Source organism: Pituophis catenifer, unplaced genomic scaffold (assembly GCF_029215685.1).
Source record: "Pituophis catenifer annectens isolate HBS135680 unplaced genomic scaffold, rPitCat1.0.hap2 SCAF_3, whole genome shotgun sequence".
Classification (NCBI taxonomy): Eukaryota; Metazoa; Chordata; class Lepidosauria; order Squamata; family Colubridae; genus Pituophis; species Pituophis catenifer.
In genome coordinates, this window is record NW_027256883.1 from 103,351,438 (window position 1) to 103,373,945 (window position 22,508).

A 22,508-nucleotide genomic window follows, 5' to 3' on the forward strand; every position below is an offset into this window, starting at 1 on the left:
GAAGTTGTTTTGACTGATAGAGAGCGGAACACTGGAAATTTTGTTTTTCCTTTTCTCTGGAATAGTGTTGCTCTTGAAACTTAAAAGGCTAAATAATAGAAACAGGCCAGGGAAATTTTTTTAGCACTTTGAAATAAGGCTTTTGCTTCTTCTTTTTCTATTTTATTTATTTATTTATTAAATTTTTATACCGCCCTTCTCCTGAAGGACTCAGGGCGGTGTACAGCCATATTAAAACAACATATACCCACAAAATTTAAAAACAATTTAAAATATATTTAAAAATTTGGCCATTATATTAAAAACTACAAACACCCAATTAAAATTCATTTTCTAGGCCAGCCCGGCCTGTTGGAACAAAAGAGTCTTAAGGGCCCGGCAAAGGTACGTAGGTCGGGGATCATGCGAATCTCCGGGGGCAGTTGATTCCAGAGGGCAGGTGCCCCCAGAGAGAAAGCTCTCCCCCTGGGTGTCACCAGTCGACATTGTTTGGCCGACGGCACCCTGAGGAGTCCCTCTCTGTGGGAGCGTATTGGCCGGTGGGAGGCTATCGGTGGCAGAAGGCGGTCTTGTACATACCCAGGTCCTAAGCCATGGAGTGCTTTAAAGGTGGTAACCAGCACCTTGAATTGCACCTGGAGCCAGTGCAGCTCGCATAGGAGAGGTGTCACATGGGTGCGACGGGTCGCCCCCATAATCACCTGCGCGGCCACATTCTGGACCAGTTGGTGCCTCTGAGTGCTCTTCAAGGGGAGCCCCATGTAGAGAGCATTACAGTAGTCCAGACGTGACGTGACAAGGGCATGAGTGACCGTGTGCAAGGCATCCCGGTCCAGAAAGGGACGCAACTGGTGAATCAGGTGAACCTGATAAAAAGCTCCCCTGGCCACAACCGTCATATGATCTTCTAAAGACAGCCGTGCATCCAGGAGTACCCAAGTTACGAGCCCTCTCTGAGGGGGCCAAGTTCTCGCCCCCAATAGTCAGCGATGGAGCCAGCTGGCTATACCGGGACACCGGAAACCACAGCCACTTGGTCTTGGAAAGGTTGAGTCTGAGCCTGTTTCTCCCCATCCAGATCCGCACAGCCTCCAGGCACCGGGACATCATGTCAAGGGCATCATTGGGGTGGTCTGGGTGGAGATGTACAGCTGAGTATCATCAGCGTACTGATGGAAGTATTTTAGTGGCTGTTATCTGTCTTCTTCTCTTTTTTTTTGTGTGGTAGAGCTGTGAACTCTCTTTTTTGAATATAAAAAATAGGATAACTGTATTTTTGGGGCCAGGTGAGCCGTTTTGGATGACAAATTTTATTTTTCCTCTCCCTGAGGCAATTTGGATTAAGATAAGAAGAACCTGAAGAAAAGAAATAAGAAAAACCCTGAGAGTTGAATTTGAATTACAAAGCTTTTTGGGTTTTTTTTTCTTTCTTTTCTTTTCTTTTTGTTTTTTCTTTTTCTTTTTTGCCTCCTTTTTGTTGTGGATCTATATTTGGATTATAAACTGGGTTGGAATTACAACGACTTATATTTGGTGGATTACAAATATTAAGACATTACAAGATGAAGAAAACAACATCAGCACTATATTCAGCGTCCTCTTCTACAACCTCTAGCCCTGCTGGTCAGAGAACATTGGATGCTATGACAGAACAAGAAAAAGCTAATACTATGCAATTAGAATTAAAGACTATGATACAAGCTCTTCATGAGGATTTGAAGGTAGGTAAAATAGATTAAAGAATGGAGAAAGTAGAAGAGAAATTAAAAAATTTTCAAGAGATCATGGAGAAAAATGAGCAATGAATACAAAAAGTAGAAGAAAAAGCTGAATTAACAGAAACAAGAATTGGAAAAACAGGGGATTGATATGGTTTGGTATACACAGCTGCAAATACAATCTAGATATGAAAAAGATGCTAAATTATATGGTTTTTATAAGAACCATTAGCTGTTACAATGTTAACAAGGCTTAACCGGAGAAGTGGTTTCTGTAAAGATAAGGATTAGGCTAGAAACAACACACAGGCACTCTTCCTGCCTTCCTGACAGGATTAGCCCTGTAAAGTGGAAAAAACCAAAAGGCTGTTGGAAGGAGATTTCTCCCAACAACCAGTTTTCCGAACTGCACAGAAAATTAACAAACAGTTCTCCACATGTAACAGGGGCCATGTGGAAGGCAGACAAGCGGGCTGGACCATGGGAGGCTGCAGGGAAGGCAGGCAAGTGGGCTCGGCCATGGGGGCCATGTGGGAGGCTGCAGGGAAGGCAGGCAAGTGGGCTGGGCTACGGGAGCCATGTGGAAGGCAGACAAGCAGGCTGGACCATGTGGGCCACGTGGGAGGCTGCAGGGAAGGCAGGCAAGTGGACTGGGCCCCGTGGAAGGCAGGCAAGTGGGCTGGGCTTGGGGGAGGGGTCACGCATTAGGCCATGGGGAAGCGGTATAATCAGCCGGTTCTCCGAACTGTGAACTGATGAGAACCACCTGAATCCCACCTCTGGTTATAACCTTTAAAGCCCAAATGGAATGGGGCCAGGTTACTTACAGTTGTCTTCATCCCATTACATCAGCCCAGGTCAGGCAGAGTAGGTATGTGTTAGAGTTTGCAGCAATCCAACCAGCACACAAGTAAATAATTCAGCAGGATTCATTTATATAAGAAACTTCTTTATATATAATACCATACAGCAGAAGCCAGAACCAGAACTCAGAATCCAGAAGTACAGAATCAATAATCACAGAAGCTATAGAATCACAGAAGCATTCATATATATATACAAATCAGTGAACCTAAGCCATGCCTAGGCTCCGTGCCTTCTGGGTCACCAAACACTCCCCATTGGCTGACTTGTTTCCATGTCTATTCCAATTCATCAACCCTTATACACTGACACTTCTCCCTTCATGACTGGAATAGACATAAAACCAAATAACTTAATATTCTTCCCATGGTGCACTCCACCCAATAGCTTGGTCATTATATCTCATAGATTGTCCTCTGAAGAACAGTGAAATAAGTTAATTAATTTACATTTGATGGCTTCTTTTACATTATAGTATTTAATATCCACATACTTGCTTCTATTCTTTACTCTGTCACCTGTGCCATTTTAACGCAAGCAGCATTATCCTCAAACACCATTACAGTTTCAGGTACTTTTACGTTTAAATCTTTTAACAGCTGTACATACCAAGCTATCTCTGAGCAAAGCTCAGACAGAGCAATAAATTCTGCCTCTGCCGTAGAAATGGCTAAAGTTGTTTGTTTTCTGGACTTCCAACCAATTAAAGTCCCTCCAAACAATATCACAATCCCAGAATTAGACTTTCTGATTTTTACATCATTGGCATAATCACTATCAACATAACATTTTAATTTCAATTCTTCAGAGACCTATATTTGAAGTTCACAGTTCCCTTCAAATACCTGATAATCCTTTTTATACCCATCCAATGAAATTGTGCTGGTGCAGCAGTAAAGCGACTTAAGATGCTTACTGCACAAGCTATGTCTGGTTTGGACTACTGTGACAGATATAATAAGCTCCCTATCGCTGACTGATATATCTCTTGATCACAGGCTTCACTTTTGTCCTCACCCAAACTGTTAGAAAAATTTGTGCTCATAGGTTTTGGAGCAGAATTACAATCCGTCATTGTTGTATCTCTCCAACAACTGTTCAATTTTCCTTCTTTGACTGAGAACATAATCACCTTTCTCAGTTTTTTGTATCTCTATACTGAGATAGTTTTTTATTTCTCCCAAATCTTTTAATTCAATTTTTTTTTCTCTAATTGATTAGTAAATTCTTTTACCTGTGGCAAATCCTTTGCAATGAAACAAAGATAATCCACAAATGCTAATAATTGACAATCCCCACCTTGTAACTTTCCAGTATATATGCCACCATCAGCCTTGCAACTCTTGAACCCAAGACCCTTCAATGCAGTTTCTAAACAGATATTCCAATTTCTGGCTGACTGCTTCAGCCCATAAATGGCCTTGTTCAATTTATATACAGTGCTAGCCTTTTTTACTTTCATAACCTGGTGCTTGAACCATGTAAATGTCTTCCTCTAATTCTGCATTGAGGAATGCTGAGATTATATCAAAATGCCAAATTTTATGTCCATGTGCCACTGCCAATGCTAGTGCCAACCTTATGCGTTCACTCTTTACAGTTAGCGCAAATACCTCATCATAGTGCACATTTATCCTTTGTGAAAAATCTTGTGCCACTAATCTTGCCTTATATTGTACCTCATTGTTGGGCAGTACTTTCTTTTTGTACACCCATTTACATCCTACTGCTTTGCAACCTTGTGGCAAAGTCATAGATGTGAACACTTTATGTTCACCCATGGATTTCATTTCTTTGTCCATTGCTTCTTTCCATTTTACTTGTTCAATTTTGGGTAATGCCAATATTTCCTGATAGTTTCTTGACTCATGTTCTGACCTAGGCTTCCTTAGAAATTAAGCAGCACAAACTTAGTCCCAGCAAACCTCTTTAATTCATACATAAATTATTTTCATTTACAGTCCACAAGGCTTGATAAACAGTCTTTCAGAGGAAGGTTATCAACACCCACCTATCTCACATGGAACGCTGCCAAAAAGCTAATTTCCAGATGCAGGGCAAGGCCAAACTTGGCACAGAGTCACAAACAGAATTTTCAAATCTTGAATTGGCCAGTTGAACTAATTGCTTCCTGCAAAAGCTCACGTCCCATTCGCTTCTTTTTTATGTCTTATGTGAGGGGCCAATCATCTCCAACCTTACTCACAAGTCAACCCTGTTTCTTAATTGTTCCTGTCTCCTGGCAGCTCTATGCATGCACAAACTGGGGATAGGCTCACGCTGTTCTTCTGCCTCGCTGATGTCAGACTCCGGAGACTCTGGAGGCAGCAAAGAACTACCAGATGGCCTTGGCCCCCTCTCTGCCTCCGACTCAAAGCCATCGTCCAAGTCTTCCCCAGACTCCAGACTGGCCCACGTTCCTCTCCAACCTCCTCACTGACTGAATCTGCTGCCAGCTCTGCCGGCCACAACAGCTCATACCACACATTACACACCTTAACCTCACCAGGAGAATACTTGTCAGGTGGAATCTCCTTATTCCATTGCTCTTGCTTCATATCCAAGTCATTATCTTCTCCTGACTCCTTTTCTTGCTCTCCTTCAGTTTCTCCTCCCTGAACGCTGACACTGTCACTAAGTAAGTTACCATCACTAAGTGGCTCACCCTCACTAAGTGGATCACTCCAAAAATTGGCATCAATTCTGTTCCAATTTTGCTCTGCAAAGCTAGCAGACCTGCAAATCATTATTCTTTTGCTCCCATTGCTAAAAGGATAGCTCTTTGAGCCAGGCTCATAGCCTGTGAACCTGAGTTTTCTAGCCTTTGGTTGACCTTTCCTCCTGATTGCTTTTGGAATATGCACCCATGCATTGCTTCCAAAAAACCCTTAAATATGCCAGAGATGACTTTCTCCCATATAGCACAGCATATGGAGTATTATTAATAGAGGAGCTCCACAGCCTATTGATTAAATAATTAGCAGTCAACATGGCTTCACCCCAATATGCTCAGACCAGAATCCTCCAGCAGTGAGCCCTTCATTGTTTGTAAAACACCATTCTGTCTCTCAACCATGTCATTCTCAGCTGCTGTGTACGGATTTGTGCATCTGTGTTTTATTTCTAATGTCCCAACTACTATTGAAAACTTGCTGACATGAATTCTGAACCTCAGCTGACATACCTGTTGTTTATATCGCCTTTCTTCAAAGCTTACCCATTGCTTAAATTTCTGTAGCACCTCTGTTTTACTCTTTAGTAAATAGCAGAACCCAAACCTGCTGTAGTCATCTACAATGACCAGCGCATACTTCGCTCCTCCCAAACTGGCTTGCATTGGCCCAACCAAATCTGCATGTACCAGCTCTAGAACTTTTGCTGTCTGCCTTGTGCTACTTTTCATGACTGGGAATACCTTGGACTTTGATGATTTACATACTGCACAGTCAGTGGTGGGATTCTGCCAGTTTAACAACTGGTTCGGTAATTGCATGCATGCACCTAAGGCACACTGCACGTATGTACACAGTTTTACAAATACTAATCTTCTGTGTTACCACTTGGGAGTAACAACTGAGGCATAGCAATCCGCTATGCCGCACCAATCAGCTGAGAAGATAAAGGTAAGTAAAGTGGGTGGGCAGGCTGACCTGATTGTTGGAGCGAACCGGTTCACTCCCAGCTGATTGTTGAAGCTACCGGTTCACCTGAACCGGTCCGAACTGGTAGAATCCCACCCCTGTGCACAGTCCAAGTATGCCTTACACCCTTTTAAGTTTAACTCTTCTCCAAACTGTTGCACCTTTTGCAAAACTCTGAAGCTGGCATGGCCAAGCTTTCTATGCAAGAGATGAACACATGAATCCAAATGTTTCCAAATGTTTGGGCACATTGAACCTTTTGTCCCTGCAACACATAAAGATTATCCTGCTTTATGCCCTGTGCACATAAATTCCCATTTCTCTTTATGAGACACTTCCCATTTACAAATGTGGTCTCAAACTCTTTTTGGTCTAGTTTAGAGACACTCAGTAAATTATGCTCCATTTCAGGCACACCTAATATGTTACTAAACATTTCCTCCAGATATTTCACCACACTGCCTTTTCCAATGACTTTAGCCTTCTGGCCATTTGCCAAGGCTACTGCAGCTCCTCTAGCTGGATTAATTCTGAAAACCAATTTAGAATTATTAACAATTATTTGACTAGCCCCACTGTCTATTAACCATTTGTCTCGGCTATTACAATAGCTAACTTTTGCAACAGCAGCCTGTCCATCTTCAAATGAGTCTTATCACTACAGACAAGACACTGCCATTCTGCTGCTTTCTTTGTAGAAAATCTTTGCTAGGCTGTAATGTGGTCTCTTCTGTTTTTCTGGTCTCTGTAGACATAGTCTCTGCAGACATGCTGTCTGTTGCTGTTCTGTCTCTGCTCCTTGGGCCTCACCTCAGGACTTTCTCCTCATTTTTCTAAAATGGTGCTTGCTTTCTTTTGAAACCAAAGAGGCTTTAAGAGCTTCCATCCTTAAGTCCTGTTCTGGTTTGTACTCAAAAACAGCTGAAACGGGGGGGGGGGGAGCTAGATGCCGAGCCGAACGGGTGTGTGAAATGGCTCTCCATGGAAGCACAGCCACTTCCAGCCATCCGATTGGCTTTTTGGAGTCATAGGTTCCGTGGAGGAGGAACGGAAGAGTGGGGTGTCCTGGCAGCTGATTCCTGGATGGCGGTTCAGATTGGGGAAACAGGAGAAGCCCTTAAGAGATCGGCTGGGGAAGAAGACAGCCTGCAATGGCAGCTGTGAAGAACTGACAGCTGGATGAGACAGGCGAAGAAACTAGCAGGACCACTGAGTGACAAATCCTGGTGTAAATTGACTTCAATGACCTGAAGTAAGTGATTTTGGGAGAAGAATCTCATTAAGAAGATCTTTGATGGCAGAATAAAGGAGAAAGGGGGCCCCAGACAGAAGGAGGGTGGAAAGTGCCCTCCCTCCACTTACCAGCAGGTGGAATAGACCAGGGATATAATGCAGTAAGAAGCAGGCCGACAGCCCATAGACCACCGGCAGATCTTCCTGCAGCTAATTAGCGAGTGTCATATGCTTATTTAGGTATTGCTAAGCCTCTGGGGCAAGAACACCGGATCCCGATCCAGTCCTGATCAGTAGGAGGTCCTGGGCAGGGGCCACTAGGGAGGTGGGATCCACCTACTGTGAAAGCTTCCTTCGATGGCAGTGCTGAGAAGATGACCTTGTTCATGGGACAGGTGATAGACCACTTGGACAGATACGCACATCTATACACCTCCCAGCTATGGTGATGGCTGTGGCGGGAGTCATGGAAGGTGAGGTGGCTGAATGGGTTGCTGGACTGTACCGTAAACATGCTGGAGAGCTGGGGGATATAAGCTTATCCACTTCGAGGATAACACCAGTATACAACAAGCGGAAGGAGATCTGTTGGCGGCCCCGCAACATGGCAGGCCAGTGGTCGAATATGTACGGGAGTTCCGGCGGTTGGCGGGGAACATGAGAGGCTGGCTGGAGAGGTTGTTGGTCCACCAATTTAAGGCCGGATTAGATCATACCTTGAGGCAGGCCTGTGTGACCCATGGCCTGCACACCACGTTTGGGGGCATGGATTCAGGCAGCCACAGAAATAGACATAGAATTCAGGAGGGAGGACTGGACACAGGTAGGGTGGTCTGTAAAGGGATGATGATCACCAAAACGACCCGTACAGGCAGGTCGAACACCGCAGTTGTCAACATCACCTCCTTCTATGACCCCACTCACTAAGAGCGGATCTTCACGTACCTCAATGACATGTTACAGGTGCGGAAAACCAGGACATCAGGCGATTGAATGCTCAAATACAGGACTTAAGACTCCCATTGAAACACCAAAACCTAAACAAGGTACAGCAAGAAAAAGCATATGAAAGGCCCTGGAGAAGTCCCGAAGGGCGCAACAGGCAAGTCCACCGACCCCTGGCACCGATAACCCAACTGAAGGAGAGACGGCCAGTGAAAGTGATGATGAGGGGGAGGCCGATCCTATGGTAAGCAAGGCTATCAAACCCTTCCTCATTCCTGTGGTCCTGATCGTGGGAAGGCGTAGGGAATGCAAAGCCCTAGTGGATTCAGGGTGCACCCAGTGCCTAATAAGTAGGACCACATCAAATGAAATAGGGGTGGGACTAAAGCCTTTAAAGTGTCCCATCCACTTCGAGCAGATGGACGAGTCCTTATTAGGTGACCAACTGGCAACACATATTACCGAGCAACTCACTCTGGAAGTGGGGCCTCATCAAGAGTGCATAAGATTCCAACATAATGGAAGAGGTCGTACTGGGCCTCGCTTGGCTCGATAAATGGGGCCCAACTATTTGGTGGGGGGGAGGTTGCAGACACCTGAGAATAGGAGTGGGATCTGATCCACCTCCCCATGAGAACCACCCAGAAGGGTTGGAAGGAGTAGAGCAGCTGAAGAGCTGATAGATTACCCTAGAGTGTATGATGATCTCAAAGAGGTGTTCAGCAAACAGGAATGTGACACACTGCCTCCTCATCGCACCACTGATTGTGCTATTGAGTTCATTCCAGGGGCGGTTTTGCCTAAACCTAAAATGTACTCGATGACTCTGCAGGAGTTGATGGAGATGAGGACATATATAGGGAAAAACCTAAAAAGGGGATTCATAGAGCCGGCCAGATCCAAAGTGGCGGCTCCAGTTCTCTTTCAAGAGCAGAAAGACAGAGGCCTCTGCCTCTGTGTTGATTTTTGTGGACTCAACGCAGTGTGCATAGAGCACCTGTATCCACTTCCTTTAATGAAAGACATGCTGGCCCGGTTAGCGGAGGGGAGAGTTTTTACAAAGTTGGACCTATGGGAGGCCTACTATAGAATTAGAATTAAGCCTGGTGACAAATGGAAGACAGCTTTTAATTACCCTCTCGGTAGTTACCAGTTTAAGGTAATGCCATTCGGGTTACAGGGAGCGCCTGTTGTATTTATGCAGCTCATTAATAAAGTATTACAAGATCATTTTTATAACGGCATTCTTGTGTACCTGGATGACATTCTGATATACACCAAAACTCTAGAGGAGCACGTCACATTGATACACCAGGTCTTAAAGAAGCTATTGGAAGCTGAACTATATGTAAAACTATCCAAATGCGAATTTCATAAGTCTCAATTGGATTATTTAGGCTTCCGTATATCCTCAAAGAGGGTAGAGATGGACCCCGCGAAGGTACAGGCGGAATTGGATTGGCAAGCCCCAAGCACAAGAAAACAGCTGCAAAGCTTCTTGGGGTTTGGAAACTTTTACCGCCACTTTATCCTGTCCTTTGCAAAAGTTGCCCTTCCATTAACCAATCTCTTAAAGACCAAACATCTAGTCAGCAGGCCACATCCAGGACGTCCAATACAGTGGGATGGTGCATGTCAACAAGCATTTAAAGCATTAAAATTGTTGTTTGCAAGAGAACCGGTGTTGAAGCATCCAGATCCGGCCAAGCCATTCGTGATACAGGCTGATGCCAGTGATGTAGCTGTGGCAGCGGTTCTTTTGAAAGTCAATGACCAAGGGAAATTACAACCGTGTGCTTACATGTCCTGAAAATTAAGTGATACCGAACGCAGATGGGCCATCTGGGAGAAGGAGGCATTTGTAGTTCAGTGGGCATTGTTAACATGGCGACATCTGCTAGAAGGGGAGGGTTACCATTCGAGGTCCGGACCGACCACAAGAATCTGGAAGTCCTTCAAACCCCATGTAGGCTCTAGCCCAAGCAGGTTAGATAGGCTATGTATTTCTGGCGGTTTAATTTCAACCTGAAATACATCCCTGCAGGAAAGAACATCCTGGCTGATGCCTTATCCCGTAAGCCTCAATATTCCAGTGAACAGGAACAGGTGGTACAGGCCATCATCCCGAAAACATTCATAATCAACCCCGTTACAGTGCAATTGCAGTTGCCACGGCTTTTGGGGAAAATTCACCCCGTTTTTCACAGTAGCCTTCTAAAACCTGTAGTGGGGTCTACTTTAAGGCTGACACCACGTGAGCCCCCTGGGCCCCTGGTTGTTGGGGGCCAAACGCACTACGAAGTGCAGCGGATTCTTGATTCAAGATGGCACAGGGGGCGCCTTCAGTACTTAATTAAATGGAAGGGTTACCCATTGTCAGAGGCTTCCTGGGTGAAGAGCGCAAACATCCAAGCTGATCGCCTTATAGCAAGATTCCATGCAGACCACCCGGGAAAGCCGGGAGGGGGGGGTGCACAGTCAGGGAGGGACTGATGAGACTAATCTTAATGTGTTTTCCCTATGGGATAGGTGATGTCGCAGAAGTGAAGGGAGAGGGGCCGGATGTCAGCGTTCCAAATTAGGCTCTCTTCCAGCGCTGACATAACAAGATGAAGCAGGAGCTTGATTTATTGCTGAGATGAACTTTTACCTAGTTTTGTGTGTGTACAGATAGGGTTTCCTGGGAGATGAGGAGGGGGGGCTACATTCCTGTGAAAAGAACGTGCCGGGATGTAGAGATGGATATGCATGTTGGCCAATGGGACATTGGGGTTGGAGAGCGGAAGAGGAGGGGGTTGGAAGGAGGGGCCAGTTTGGCTGCAATTAGAATCAGGGATGTCGGCTTATTTCTGTTCTTAATAAAAAATGATTCATTAGAGACTGCGCTTGAAAATGAAACTTATTTTAAGATAGAACCGAAACCTGACAGCCGGGGGAACAGCCTACCCAACAACTTTCCTATGCGGCCCATATGACAACACAGGCTACAGGCTTTACTCAGGACATTCAGAAAGCACTTCTGTCTGATGAATGGTATCAGGCTAATGAGAAAATCCTAAACCATAGGGCTGGTCTGGCATGGAAAGGATCCAAAGTATATGTTCCGCGCAGTCTATGACTTGAGGTGTCATGATGTCCATACAGCCAGACATTTCGGATTCCTAAAAACTTTGCACCTGATGAACCATCAATTCTGGTGGCCCCAGCTAAAAAAGAATGTGGAAGACTGTGTACGGAGTTGAGTTGCGTGACATGTACCACAATGAAGAAATGGCCCGGCAAACCTCCAGGCCTCTTACAGCCAGTGGTTTCTCCTGTAAGGCCCTGGGAGGAGATAGCCATGGACTTCATCGTGGACTTACCTGAAAGCCAGGGTAACACAGTAATATGGACAGTAATTGACCTTTTTTCGAAGCAAGCCCATTTTGTGGCTTGCCCAGGACTACCTTCAGCTAGAAAGTTAGCCAAGCTGTTCCTAACCAACATATATCACCTCCATGGAGTACCCCGGAGGATTATCTCCGATCGTGGGGTACAATTCACAGCAAAATCTGGAGGAAATTTTTAGCGATGATAGGGTCCTCACAAGGTCTTAGCTCTGCCTTCCATTCTTCTACTAATAGAGCGGCCAAGAGGACCAACACAATGGTAGAGCAGTATATCCAGTGCTACGTCAAACACCAACAAGTCGACTGGGCAGACTTAATGCCTTTCGCCGAAGTTGCATACAATAATACCGTGCATAGTAGCACCGGGTATACCCCGTTCTATATTGCCTCGGGTTGAATTCGTCCCGAGTGCCCCCACCCAGAACATGAAGCGTTAGGTTTACAGGAATGGGTGACACAAATGACAACGGTCTGGGGACATGTCAGAGATGCCCTGCAAAACACAGCAGAAAAGTACAAAAGCCAAGCGGATAGGAAACGATGCCACAACCACCTTTCCATGTAGGACAGAGAGTCTACCTTTCCACTAAGTACTTAAACATTAAGGTGTCAGGCAAGAAACTTGCCCCCAAATATATTGGGCCATTTCCAATAGTTAAAATTATCAACCCTGTCACTGTACAATTAAGGTACCCCCTTTATTAGGTAAAACCCACCCAGTTTTCCACAGTAGTCTCCTACGTCCAGTGGAGAGCTCTAGGTTACGGGGAAGCCCACCTCCTCCACCTCCACCTGTGGATGTAGGCGGAGAACCACATTACGAGGTGGAGGAGATGTTGGATGCTTGGCGATGTAGGGGCCACCTTCAGTACCTTGTACTCTGAAAGGGATATTTGGTAGCAGAAGCCTCTTGGGTTCCACACCAAAATGTAGCAGCAGATCGACTGGTGGCTAGATTCTACAAGAAGAACCCAACAAAACCCAGAGGGGGGGGTGGACAGGGTCTGTAACCCTCTCTCCTTTTGTCTTCCAGCCAGCCACATGGTAGGGGGGCCGCATGTCAGCCCCACTTCACTGGGGCTGTCATTCCAGAGGGGACGGAGACAAACAAATCATGCTGCCCTTGTTCCTGCACTGACACTCTTTCCTTAACGCCGCCTGCTTCCTCTTCTGACCACTATTCTCGGGGTCTCCGTTTCTTCGGCACTGTTGGACGCATTGCCACCCCTCAGCTGAGCGACGGACAGAGCCACGCCTGGGCAGATACCAAGCCGGCTACCTTAGCCAACATTAATGAGGGCTTACCAAACCCAACGTCCCTGGGCTACCCACAACTAATTACCAGCCAGGGGAAGCAACTGGAACCCTCCAATCAGTGCTAGGGTTTGGGGTGGAGTAGCAGGGTGGGGCACACTGGGTTTAAAAACAGTGATGGGAGCACGTAGGGTTAGAGCTGACAATATTTCACTGAAACTGCACTGGGTGATTGTTGCAGTGTGCCAAATCGCACAGAAGGTAAAACTTTACTACAACCTCCACATTGTTGTCTGGTGTTTCCTTTCCCATCCTGATTTGGAACCTGACACAGAGTGCACAGTGAGACCCAAGTGGCATTGATATTTTTAGATGCTCAAAAAGCTTTTGATAATGTGAATTGGGATTTTATATTGAAACAGGTAAAATACAGGGAATTCGGGGAAAATTTTATAAATGTATTTAAAGCAATATACTCCAATCAAAAGGCCAGAGTCATAGTAAATGAGGAAACAACACAAAGTTTTAAGATTCAGAAAGGTACGAGATAAGGGTGCCCATTATTGCCACTATTAACTCTAGAGGTATTAACAAGAATAATTCGGAAAGAAAAATTAAGGGACTGGAAATTAAGAAAGAAGTTTATAAATTGCAAGCTTTTGCAGATGATCTTGTGTTTATCATAGAAAAGCCACTACAATCTGGTTAGCAGCTTAGGGAAGTACTGGGTGACTATGGGCAAGTATCTGGGTTGAGGGTAAATAAAGAAAAAACCAAAATGATAGTTAAAAATATGTCCAAAACACAGAAAAAGGAATTGATGGGAGAATAAGTCTCCAAATAGTGAAAAAAAATGAAATATTTAGGAATACTATTAACGGTAAGATGTATAACAAAGAGGACAATTACAACAAATTAAATGATCAAATTAAGGCTGATTTGGAAAGATCGGAAAAGTTGTAACTCTTCCTGATGGGGAGAATTGCAACAGTAAAAATGAACATTCTGCCAAAAATATTGTTTCTATTCCAGAACATACCCATAAAATCAGATAAAAAAATACTTTAGAAATCTGGATAAAATAATGTCTAAATTTATTTGGAAGGGGAAAAGGCCTAGAATTAAACTAAAATTATTACAAGAAGACAAAGAGAGAGGAGGATTTGGATTACCAGATTGGGAAAAATATTATCAAGCTGCCGCACTAACATGGGCGAAAGAATGGATACATTTAAAGAATAGGAGGTTACTAACATTGGAAGGATATGATATGCAAATAGGATGGCATGCATTCTTGTGGGATGGCAGACATAAAGCACACCAGTACTTCCAAAGGCTTCATGTCAGATGAGCTATTCTTGAAGTTTGGACAAAAGTAAAGTAACAAAACTATTTGGAAATTCCTGTCTGGCTCTCTACATTAGAGGTGTTGGTACACCCAAACTTTGTCCACCTGGGAAAAGTAGTTACATACAAGGAGATTTTAAATGAAAGAGGGGAACTAAAATCTAGAAAAGAACTGTAAAATGAAGAGGTAGAATTGGAATGGTGGGCATACCTACAAATCAAATCATGCTATATGAAGGATCAAAAGGAACGGGGTATTAAGAAAGAATTAACGGCGCTAGATAAATCTTATTAGGAACGGATGAAAAGGTGATAAAGAAAATTTATCAATATCTATTGGAATATAAAACGGCGGAAGAACAAGTGAAGGAAACAATGGTAATGTGGGCCCAAAATTTTGGTTATAATATTGATATGGATAATTGGCAGGATTTATGGGAGAGAAACAGGAAACTAATGTTAGCCACTGCGTACAAAGAAAATTTGTATAAAATGTTCTATAGGTGGCACCTCCCACCCACAAGATTAGCAAAAAACAGGAACTTATCATTACAATGTTGGAAATGCAATTTAGTGTCAGGATCTTTCTATTACATGTGGTGGTTATGTAAAAAAGCCAGGGAGGTTTGATGCCAGATTAAGACATGGTTGGAGGAGCTATTAGACCAAAACATAGATCTGAAACTAGAATTATTCCTATTAGGAATCACAAAAGAGAAATATAGCAAAGAATTGATATACTTAATGCTGCATGTTATAACAGCAGCTAGGTTGGTTTATGCACAATATTGGAAAAAGGAGGAACATGACCACCCCCGGAAGAAGAAATAATAAAGAAAATCTTGATGTGCAGAAATGGACAGGCTGACACTAGAACTGAAAAACAAGGACGAGATAGAATACTATAAAATCTGGAACAAAGTATACCAATGGTTAGAAAGGAGAAAAGGAGTTGGAACAAAAAAATATTTAGGGTTTGTAGAATTGATACTGGATAATATTTAGACAAATATGTAAATGAGGACAAGGGATATATATATGTAAGAACAAAGTAGCAATGTATGTTAAACAGTAATTATTATATTTGACCTGTTACCATGTCTATTCCAATTCAGGAGCCCTTATATACTGACAGTATGTTGTGGATCCCCATCAGCCAAAGAATTCTGACTGGCAGATTCTAGGAAGAGAGCTTTTTCTCCCATTGCCTCTGCCTAGTGGAACACGCTCTCACCAGAGGTGAGGCAGGTCCCCACTCTTCCAGCCTTCTGGAAAGCCATAAAAACATGGCTCTGTGCCCTTGCTTGGAGTATGCAGATGAATTTGCAACTGTGTTGGTGTCCTAAAAGCCCTTCCTCCCATCTTTCAATTAATTCTTAACATGTCTTGCCTCTTTATATGTGTGTGTGTGTGTGTGTGTGTGTGTGTGTGTATGTATGTATGTATGTATAGTTTTGGACTATGAGTAGCAGCTGGAACCTAATTCACAGAGGACAAAGCTTAGACTTTTCTAATATAGATGACCAAAGGGTAGTATGACCCATAGGTGAATAGCAGGGGTGAAATTCAGCAGGTTCTGACAGGTTCTGGAGAACCGGTAGCGGAAATTTTGAATAGTTCGAAGAGCTGGCAAATACCACCTCTGGCTGGCCCCAGAATGGGGTAAGAATGGAGATTTTGCAATATCCTTCCCCCAGGAGTGGGGAGGGAATGGGGATTTTGCAGTATCCTTCCCCTGGAGTGGGGTGGGAATGGAGATTTTGCAGTATCCTTCCCCTGCCACGCCCACCAAACCACGCCCACCAAGCCATGCCCACATAACTGGTAGTAAAAAAAATTGGATTTAACCACTGGTGAATAGGCATTATTAATTAATGAGGGCAGGTGTTGGTTTAATCAATTTCTTTAAACTCTGATGATACCTGGATTTCTTCTGGGCTGCCCATAATTTGACTGGGTGGGCAGTGCGACAAAGGTGAATGGTCACGGACAGCTTGGAAAGTGCACTGCTCTTGCTTATTTATCAGAGCTGTGTTAGCTGTCCTCTGGTGAATGATGGCGCCTTTGCATTCTTGGTTTTTCAGAGTCAATTGTTCTTTAAGGAGGTCAATCACAATCTCTGAAGTGTGCAGTCTCTCTTGCAGTTTCTTGATACCTTGCCTCAAGTCTTCCTTTTCATCCTCTTTCTCCCAAACTTCTGACAACTTTGCTTCTCCAATTTGTTCTTTGAGTTCTGCATTCTCTAGACATAGACTAAGCAGGGCCTTCCTGTTGAAATACAGAGATTAACATTCAGAATGAAATATTATTTAACACCCACCTGGTGGTTATTCAGCTTACACACACTTCTTCAGTTATCGCGCCCCCACTAATGACCGAAAAAGTATTTTGAGACTCAATCAGTTTGAAGATTGTTTTACTCAAAAATGTAGAATGTCACCAGTTAGAAACCTGACAGAAATAAGCTTATTTGTTCTTAATTATTATTTTTATCTCCTTGAGCAATGTATTTTACTACATGCTTCTTAAAAAAAGAAGAGTTAAAAAGAAAAGCTCAGCTGAAAAGTGGATAAATTGGGAAAAGAAAAATAGTAAATAAACAACAAAAATAAAACTCATTTCTGCCAGATCTCAAACAAGTGATTTTCTATAAGTCAGGCAACTATTATATGTACTGTGCTATTGAAATTCCTATGTCACAATACACGTAGTCCTCAACTTACAGTAGTTCATTTAGTGACTGTTCAAAATTACATCACTGAAAAAAGTTACTAATAACGATTTTTCACATGACCATTGCAGCATCCTGATGGCCATATGCAGTTGTGGGATTCAAATAATTTAACAATCGGTTCTCTGCCCTAATGACCGGCTGGGTAGGCATGGCTGGGTGGTCATGTGACTGGGTGGGCATGACACAGGACTCATGTGATGCTAAGGCAGGACTTCCCTGAGACCCTCCTCACTCTCATTATACAGGTAATCCTCTAGTTACAAATGTAATAGAGCCTGCCAATTACATTTGTAACCTGGGAATACATTTGATTGAATTACGTTAAATGAACATGATCATTCCCTGCTTTCCCCAATGAATTTGTTAATCGAATGCACAGGTCTTTAAATGTACATGAGGTATCTCAGGCTGGGGAACAGCATGTGGGGCCTAATGCTGGAGCAGACCATCCAAGCCTCCCCCAATCCACTGAGATACCTCATGCTCTCTTGGGGTCCCCACAATTGCTTCCGTCACCCCATCTGCCCCACTGGGTTTCCACAGACTGGGCCTGCTTTGCTAGCATCTTAGATCCCACATACTCCTACCCACCCCATTTTCCATGGATTACTTACTTCTTTTTTTTTGCTATAAAGGTATAATTTTTACTAATATCTATTCTATTAATAATAGAATAGATATTCTATAGAACTAAATAAGCCATTATATACTTGAAGCATTGTGAAATGCAATCTGATCAGAAACAAGAAATTTGATAAGCCTAATGTACAATGCTTGATAGTAGCATTATAAAAAGACTTTTCCATGAAATGTTTAAATAGAATTTTTAAATCTGGCAATCTTATGTCAAAAATGGCTAAAATGGACTCCTAAATTTGGAAGACGTGGTACTGGGAAGGCATTTTAAATGCTGGAATTATTTACTTACAAAACTTATTCTACTTTTATAACTGTTTTATAACCAAAATGATGATGGTCGATGGACTAGTAAATTGAAATTTAAGTGCCACCTTCTGACGAAAAGAAAAATTACAAATCTGGGAATACCTATATGAAGAACAGTGAAAATGCCCCTTGGATTACTTTTAGCTACCCTATGACTACTGAGACCCAAATATGAAAATGAGGAAGCTATTCAATTAAAGAGATACTTGAATGTTATACTAGAAGTTTGAATCTGTAAAGGGAACATAAAGCAGAGGTGGTATTTGACTGGTTCGGACTGGTTCAGGCAAACCAGTAGCGGCAATTTGAATTGGTTCGCCGAACCAGTAAATATCACCTCTGGTTGGCCCGGCCCACACTCACCCAGTTACCTGCTCACTGCTCACCACTTGCCCTGTCCACCCCAGCCCTATATATGTTGCCTTCGCCACACAGCCCAGCTAATCGCCTCATGGCCTGCTGTGCCAGAGGGATGGCATTGCAGCGAAGCTGCTCAGAAGGCAACCACCACAGTCTTTAAGGTACTTTAATGGGGGGGGGAGGGAGGTACCATGAAGGGGCAGGCCACAGAGTGCCTTCAGAGTGGCTCCGCTGCAAAGGGAGGCAGAAAAGGTTTGGCTTCTTTCTGCTGCAGCATTCAATGTGGCTGCTTCTCTCTTCCTTCTTGGCCTCATACACACAGAGCAAACACGAGAAGGAGGCGAGAAAATTTTGTTACGTAATCTCCTTGTAGTAAAATATATTACAATGTATCTTGGTAAGTGTTTCTGTCTGGCAACCCAAGAGTTGACACGATATGCCTTGTCAATCTGCCAGCCCAGCTCAGTTTTCATCTCCCCCAGTAACTGTGCCAATGCCTCTGACATCATTTCTTTCAAATTCTCTTGTTTATTCTCCTTCACCCCTCTGAATCTTAAGGCAAATTCCATATCTCTATATTGTAACATCGTTACATCAACTTCAGCCCTTTCAAGTCTGTTCTGAGTCTCTGCTAATTTATTATCCAAAATTTCCATAGATGGCTTAATTTCTTCAACTTTATCATCCACCATTTCAATATCACCTGCCAAACATTTAAATGCCAATAATATGTCTTCTCTAATTTGCCGATTCCAAGTTAAAATCTCCTCTGAAACAGCCTGTATTTTTTCATTAGTTTCATTAATTTTTTCATTAGTTTCATTAATTTTTTCATTAATCACAGTAGCAATTTTATTTTGTGTGACTTGTAGGGCTTCTTGTATCATCTCAAATGTTAAAGTCTGTGGGTCTGTTGGAGGGGCAGAGGCTTGCAATCTAGGAGTATGAGCTGGGGAGCTTCCAGTGCTCCCAGTTCCTTTAATAGGAACGGTCTTTACAGGTTTTGAGGCCATTTTCAGTTTAAATTGGGCACTTGGGGGGCTCTACCTCCGCCTGTCGGCTCTTCTCTCTCCCCTTTGCCCAGGGAGAGGGTTTCCAAGCCCAGACAGCTGTTTTTCGGCTGTTCTGGCGGCTTTTACGGTGCCGGGGATCGGGCACCCATGGAGGAGCGTCAACGAGGCTCGCGGAGCCAACCGGAAGTCCGCCATGAGTGATGTTGAGTTGGCCTCACCCACTCAGTGTGGGTGTGGCCAACTGAGCTATGCCCACAGAACCGGTAGTGGAAAAAATTGAATCCCACCACTGATGTAAAGGGGTTTTTGACAACCTCTGGGATTACTTAAATACCTAGATTAAACATCCAAGAAGCAGACAGAGACAGAGACAAAGATTTAAGAGAGGAATTCAGGAGGCAAGTAAAAAAAGCATAACAATTAAAGTAATGAAGCAGGCAAGAGATGATGGATAGATGATTTTTTGTTGTTGTTTTTATTTACGTTTCCTTTTTCTTATCTTTCTTTTAAAGCATAGCAATTAAAGTATTGAAGCAGGCAAAAGATGATGGATGGATGATTTCTCTTTTTTGTTTTTGTTCTCAGTTGCTTTTCCTTTTCTCTCTCTCTTTTCCTTTTTTTCCTTCTTTTTTTTAGGTAGGTGATTAGAGGTTAGATAAGAAAGAAAAAGTATCTTAATAAAGGGTGATATGATTAAAAGTTAGAATAAGTGATACAAACAAGAGAAGGGGGAATATTAGTGTATACATTTTTATATCATAAAATGAAGGTAATAACAAGAGAAAACATGGAATAATTGAACAATGGTAGACTATAACTTAATACAAGTGTGTATTATTATTAGAAATACATAAGCAGATTGAATGTAATTATCATGATTAACCTGATTAGTTTTATTTGTTTTAGAATGTATAACACCCAGGTGCCATACTGTTCACGCATTGATTTGATATCTTTATAAAAAATAAAAAAGTAAAAAACTTGGAAAAAATGGCTAAAATGATTGGCAGCAGCCAATCAAAGGGGAGGTTGCTTCCTTTGTCTCATCGGGCTGAACTGCCACGCCCCAATCCCTGAAACTGCTCACTTGAACTAGCCAGTCAGCAGCCAGCAGATTGGGCCCAAACTAAGCCTGACCAGACTGGGTCCAAACTAAGGCTGCAGGCCCTTATAGCAGAGAAGCCAAAGTCTTTTATTCAGATGGGGAAAGCTGTTTTCCTTGCATCTCATGTTCTTCACTGGCTTCTAAATAAAAGATGTTGGCTTCTCTGCCATGTAGCTCACCAAGTACAGTAACACATGGGAAATGGAGTGGGGAGGGATGGATTGGGCCCAGGGACCCTCCATTTTAACCTGTAACAGGCTGGGGGAGCCTGAGGAAGGCCCTGTAACAGGCTGTTCCCACCGGCAAAGAAGCAAAGGAAGGCTCACTAGACAGGCAGGGATCTGGGTTGTGTGGGAGGCCGGAGCAAAAGCAGGCAAGTGGGCTGGGCTGTGGGGGCTACGTGGTCAAGGCAAGTGAGCTAGTGAGTGAGGGAGCCAGAGAACAGCAGCTGCTATGCTGTTCCAAGGCAGGCAAGGCGAGATATGGAGTAACTGGGAGCGGAGGGGCAGGGTGGGTGGGGCCAGCCACTGGTGTGATTAGTTGGTTCTCTGAACTACACAAAAATTTAACAACCAGTTCACCTGAAATGGTCCGGCTGAATCCCACCTCTGATCATGTGGTCAAAATTCAGACAGTTGGCAACTGACTCACAAAATTCAGATAGTTGGCAACTTATGATGGTTGCAGTGTCCCAGGATCATGTAATTACCTTTTGTGACCTTCTGACAAGTAAAGACAATCGTTAAACCAGGTTCACTTTAACAACCATATTATTAACTTAAGAACTGCAAGGGTTCAATTAACTGTCGCAAGAAAGATTTTAAAATGGGGAAAACTCAATGAACAAATGTCTCACTTAGCAACATCAATTTTGGGCTCAACTGTGGTTGTAAGTCAAGGTCTACCTGTAGTAGCCTTAGTAGACCTTACTGAGCCTGCTAGTATTAGCATCTGACCGAACACGGGTGAGGTCTCATATTAAGACCTACCTAGTGGCGATAAAAGCGGCGAAAACTAGCTATTTTGCCGCTCTTATCGCGTCATCAGATAATCGCCCAGCCGCCCTGTTTAGGGTGACCCGCTCCCTCCTCCATCTGGAAGTGCGGGATGACCCCTTGCAGGGTCGAGCTGAGGATTTTGTGCAATATCTGTATGACAAAATCGCTCAGATTCGAGAAGGGCTGGCCTCTGACTGGGTATGTCCGGACGGGATGACTGAGGCAGGTCTTGAGAGTGTTATCTGGGGGGAGTTCGATCCTGTGACTCCCGAGGACATGGACAGGATCCTGGGACGGCTGAACGCGACCACATGTTTATTGGACCCGTGTCCCTCCTGGTTGGTACTGGCCTCCCGGGAGGTGACGCGAGGCTGGCTCCAGATGATTGTTAACGCTTCTTTGGGTGAGGGGGTCCTGCCGGCCGCTTTGAAAGAAGCGGTGGTGAGGCCCCTCCTCAAGAAGCCCTCTCTGGATCCGGCTGTTTTGGCGAACTATCGTCCAGTCTCCAACCTTCGCTTCGTTGCGAAGGTTGTTGAGAGTGTGGTGGCGCAACAGCTTCCCCGGTACCTGGATGAAGCTGTCTATCTAGACCCGCTCCAGTCCGGCTTCCGGCCTGGGCACAGCACGGAAACGGCATTGGTCGCATTGGTGGATGATCTCTGGAGGGCCCGGGATAGGGGTCATTCCTCTATCCTGGTCCTGTTAGACCTCTCAGCGGCTTTTGATACCATCGACCATGGTATCATGTTGCACCGGTTGGCGGGGTTGGGGGTGGGAGGCACCGTTTTGCGGTGGTTCTCCTCCTACCTCTCCGACCGGTCGCAATCTGTGTTGACAGGGGGGCAGCGGTCGACCCCGAGGCACCTTGCTTGTGGGGTGCCACAAGGGTCGGTACTCTCGCCCCTTCTGTTCAACATTTATGTAAAGCCGCTGGGTGAGATCATCCGTGGCTTCGGGGTGGA

At 44.0% G+C, this 22,508-nt stretch overlaps 2 protein-coding genes across 2 annotated transcripts in view; both read right to left on the reverse strand.

Moving 5' to 3' along the window:
• Window positions 1-21,233, reverse strand: part of LOC139314899 (myomegalin-like) — a 115,351-nt gene extending 94,118 nt beyond the window's left edge. Inside the window, exons 1-2 of the mRNA XM_070940881.1 lie at window positions 21,130-21,233; window positions 16,314-16,659 (exon numbers count right to left, since the gene is read on the reverse strand). Coding sequence (XP_070796982.1) covers window positions 16,314-16,659; window positions 21,130-21,164 — 381 coding nt within the window. The 5' untranslated portion in view covers window positions 21,165-21,233. The remainder of the gene's footprint in view (window positions 1-16,313; window positions 16,660-21,129) is intronic.
• PDE4DIP (phosphodiesterase 4D interacting protein) overlaps window positions 21,186-22,508 on the reverse strand; it is a 142,335-nt gene continuing 141,012 nt past the window's right edge. The window contains exon 20 of the mRNA XM_070940879.1: window positions 21,186-21,270. Within this exon, the coding sequence (XP_070796980.1) occupies window positions 21,246-21,270 (25 nt within the window). The 3' untranslated portion in view covers window positions 21,186-21,245. The remainder of the gene's footprint in view (window positions 21,271-22,508) is intronic.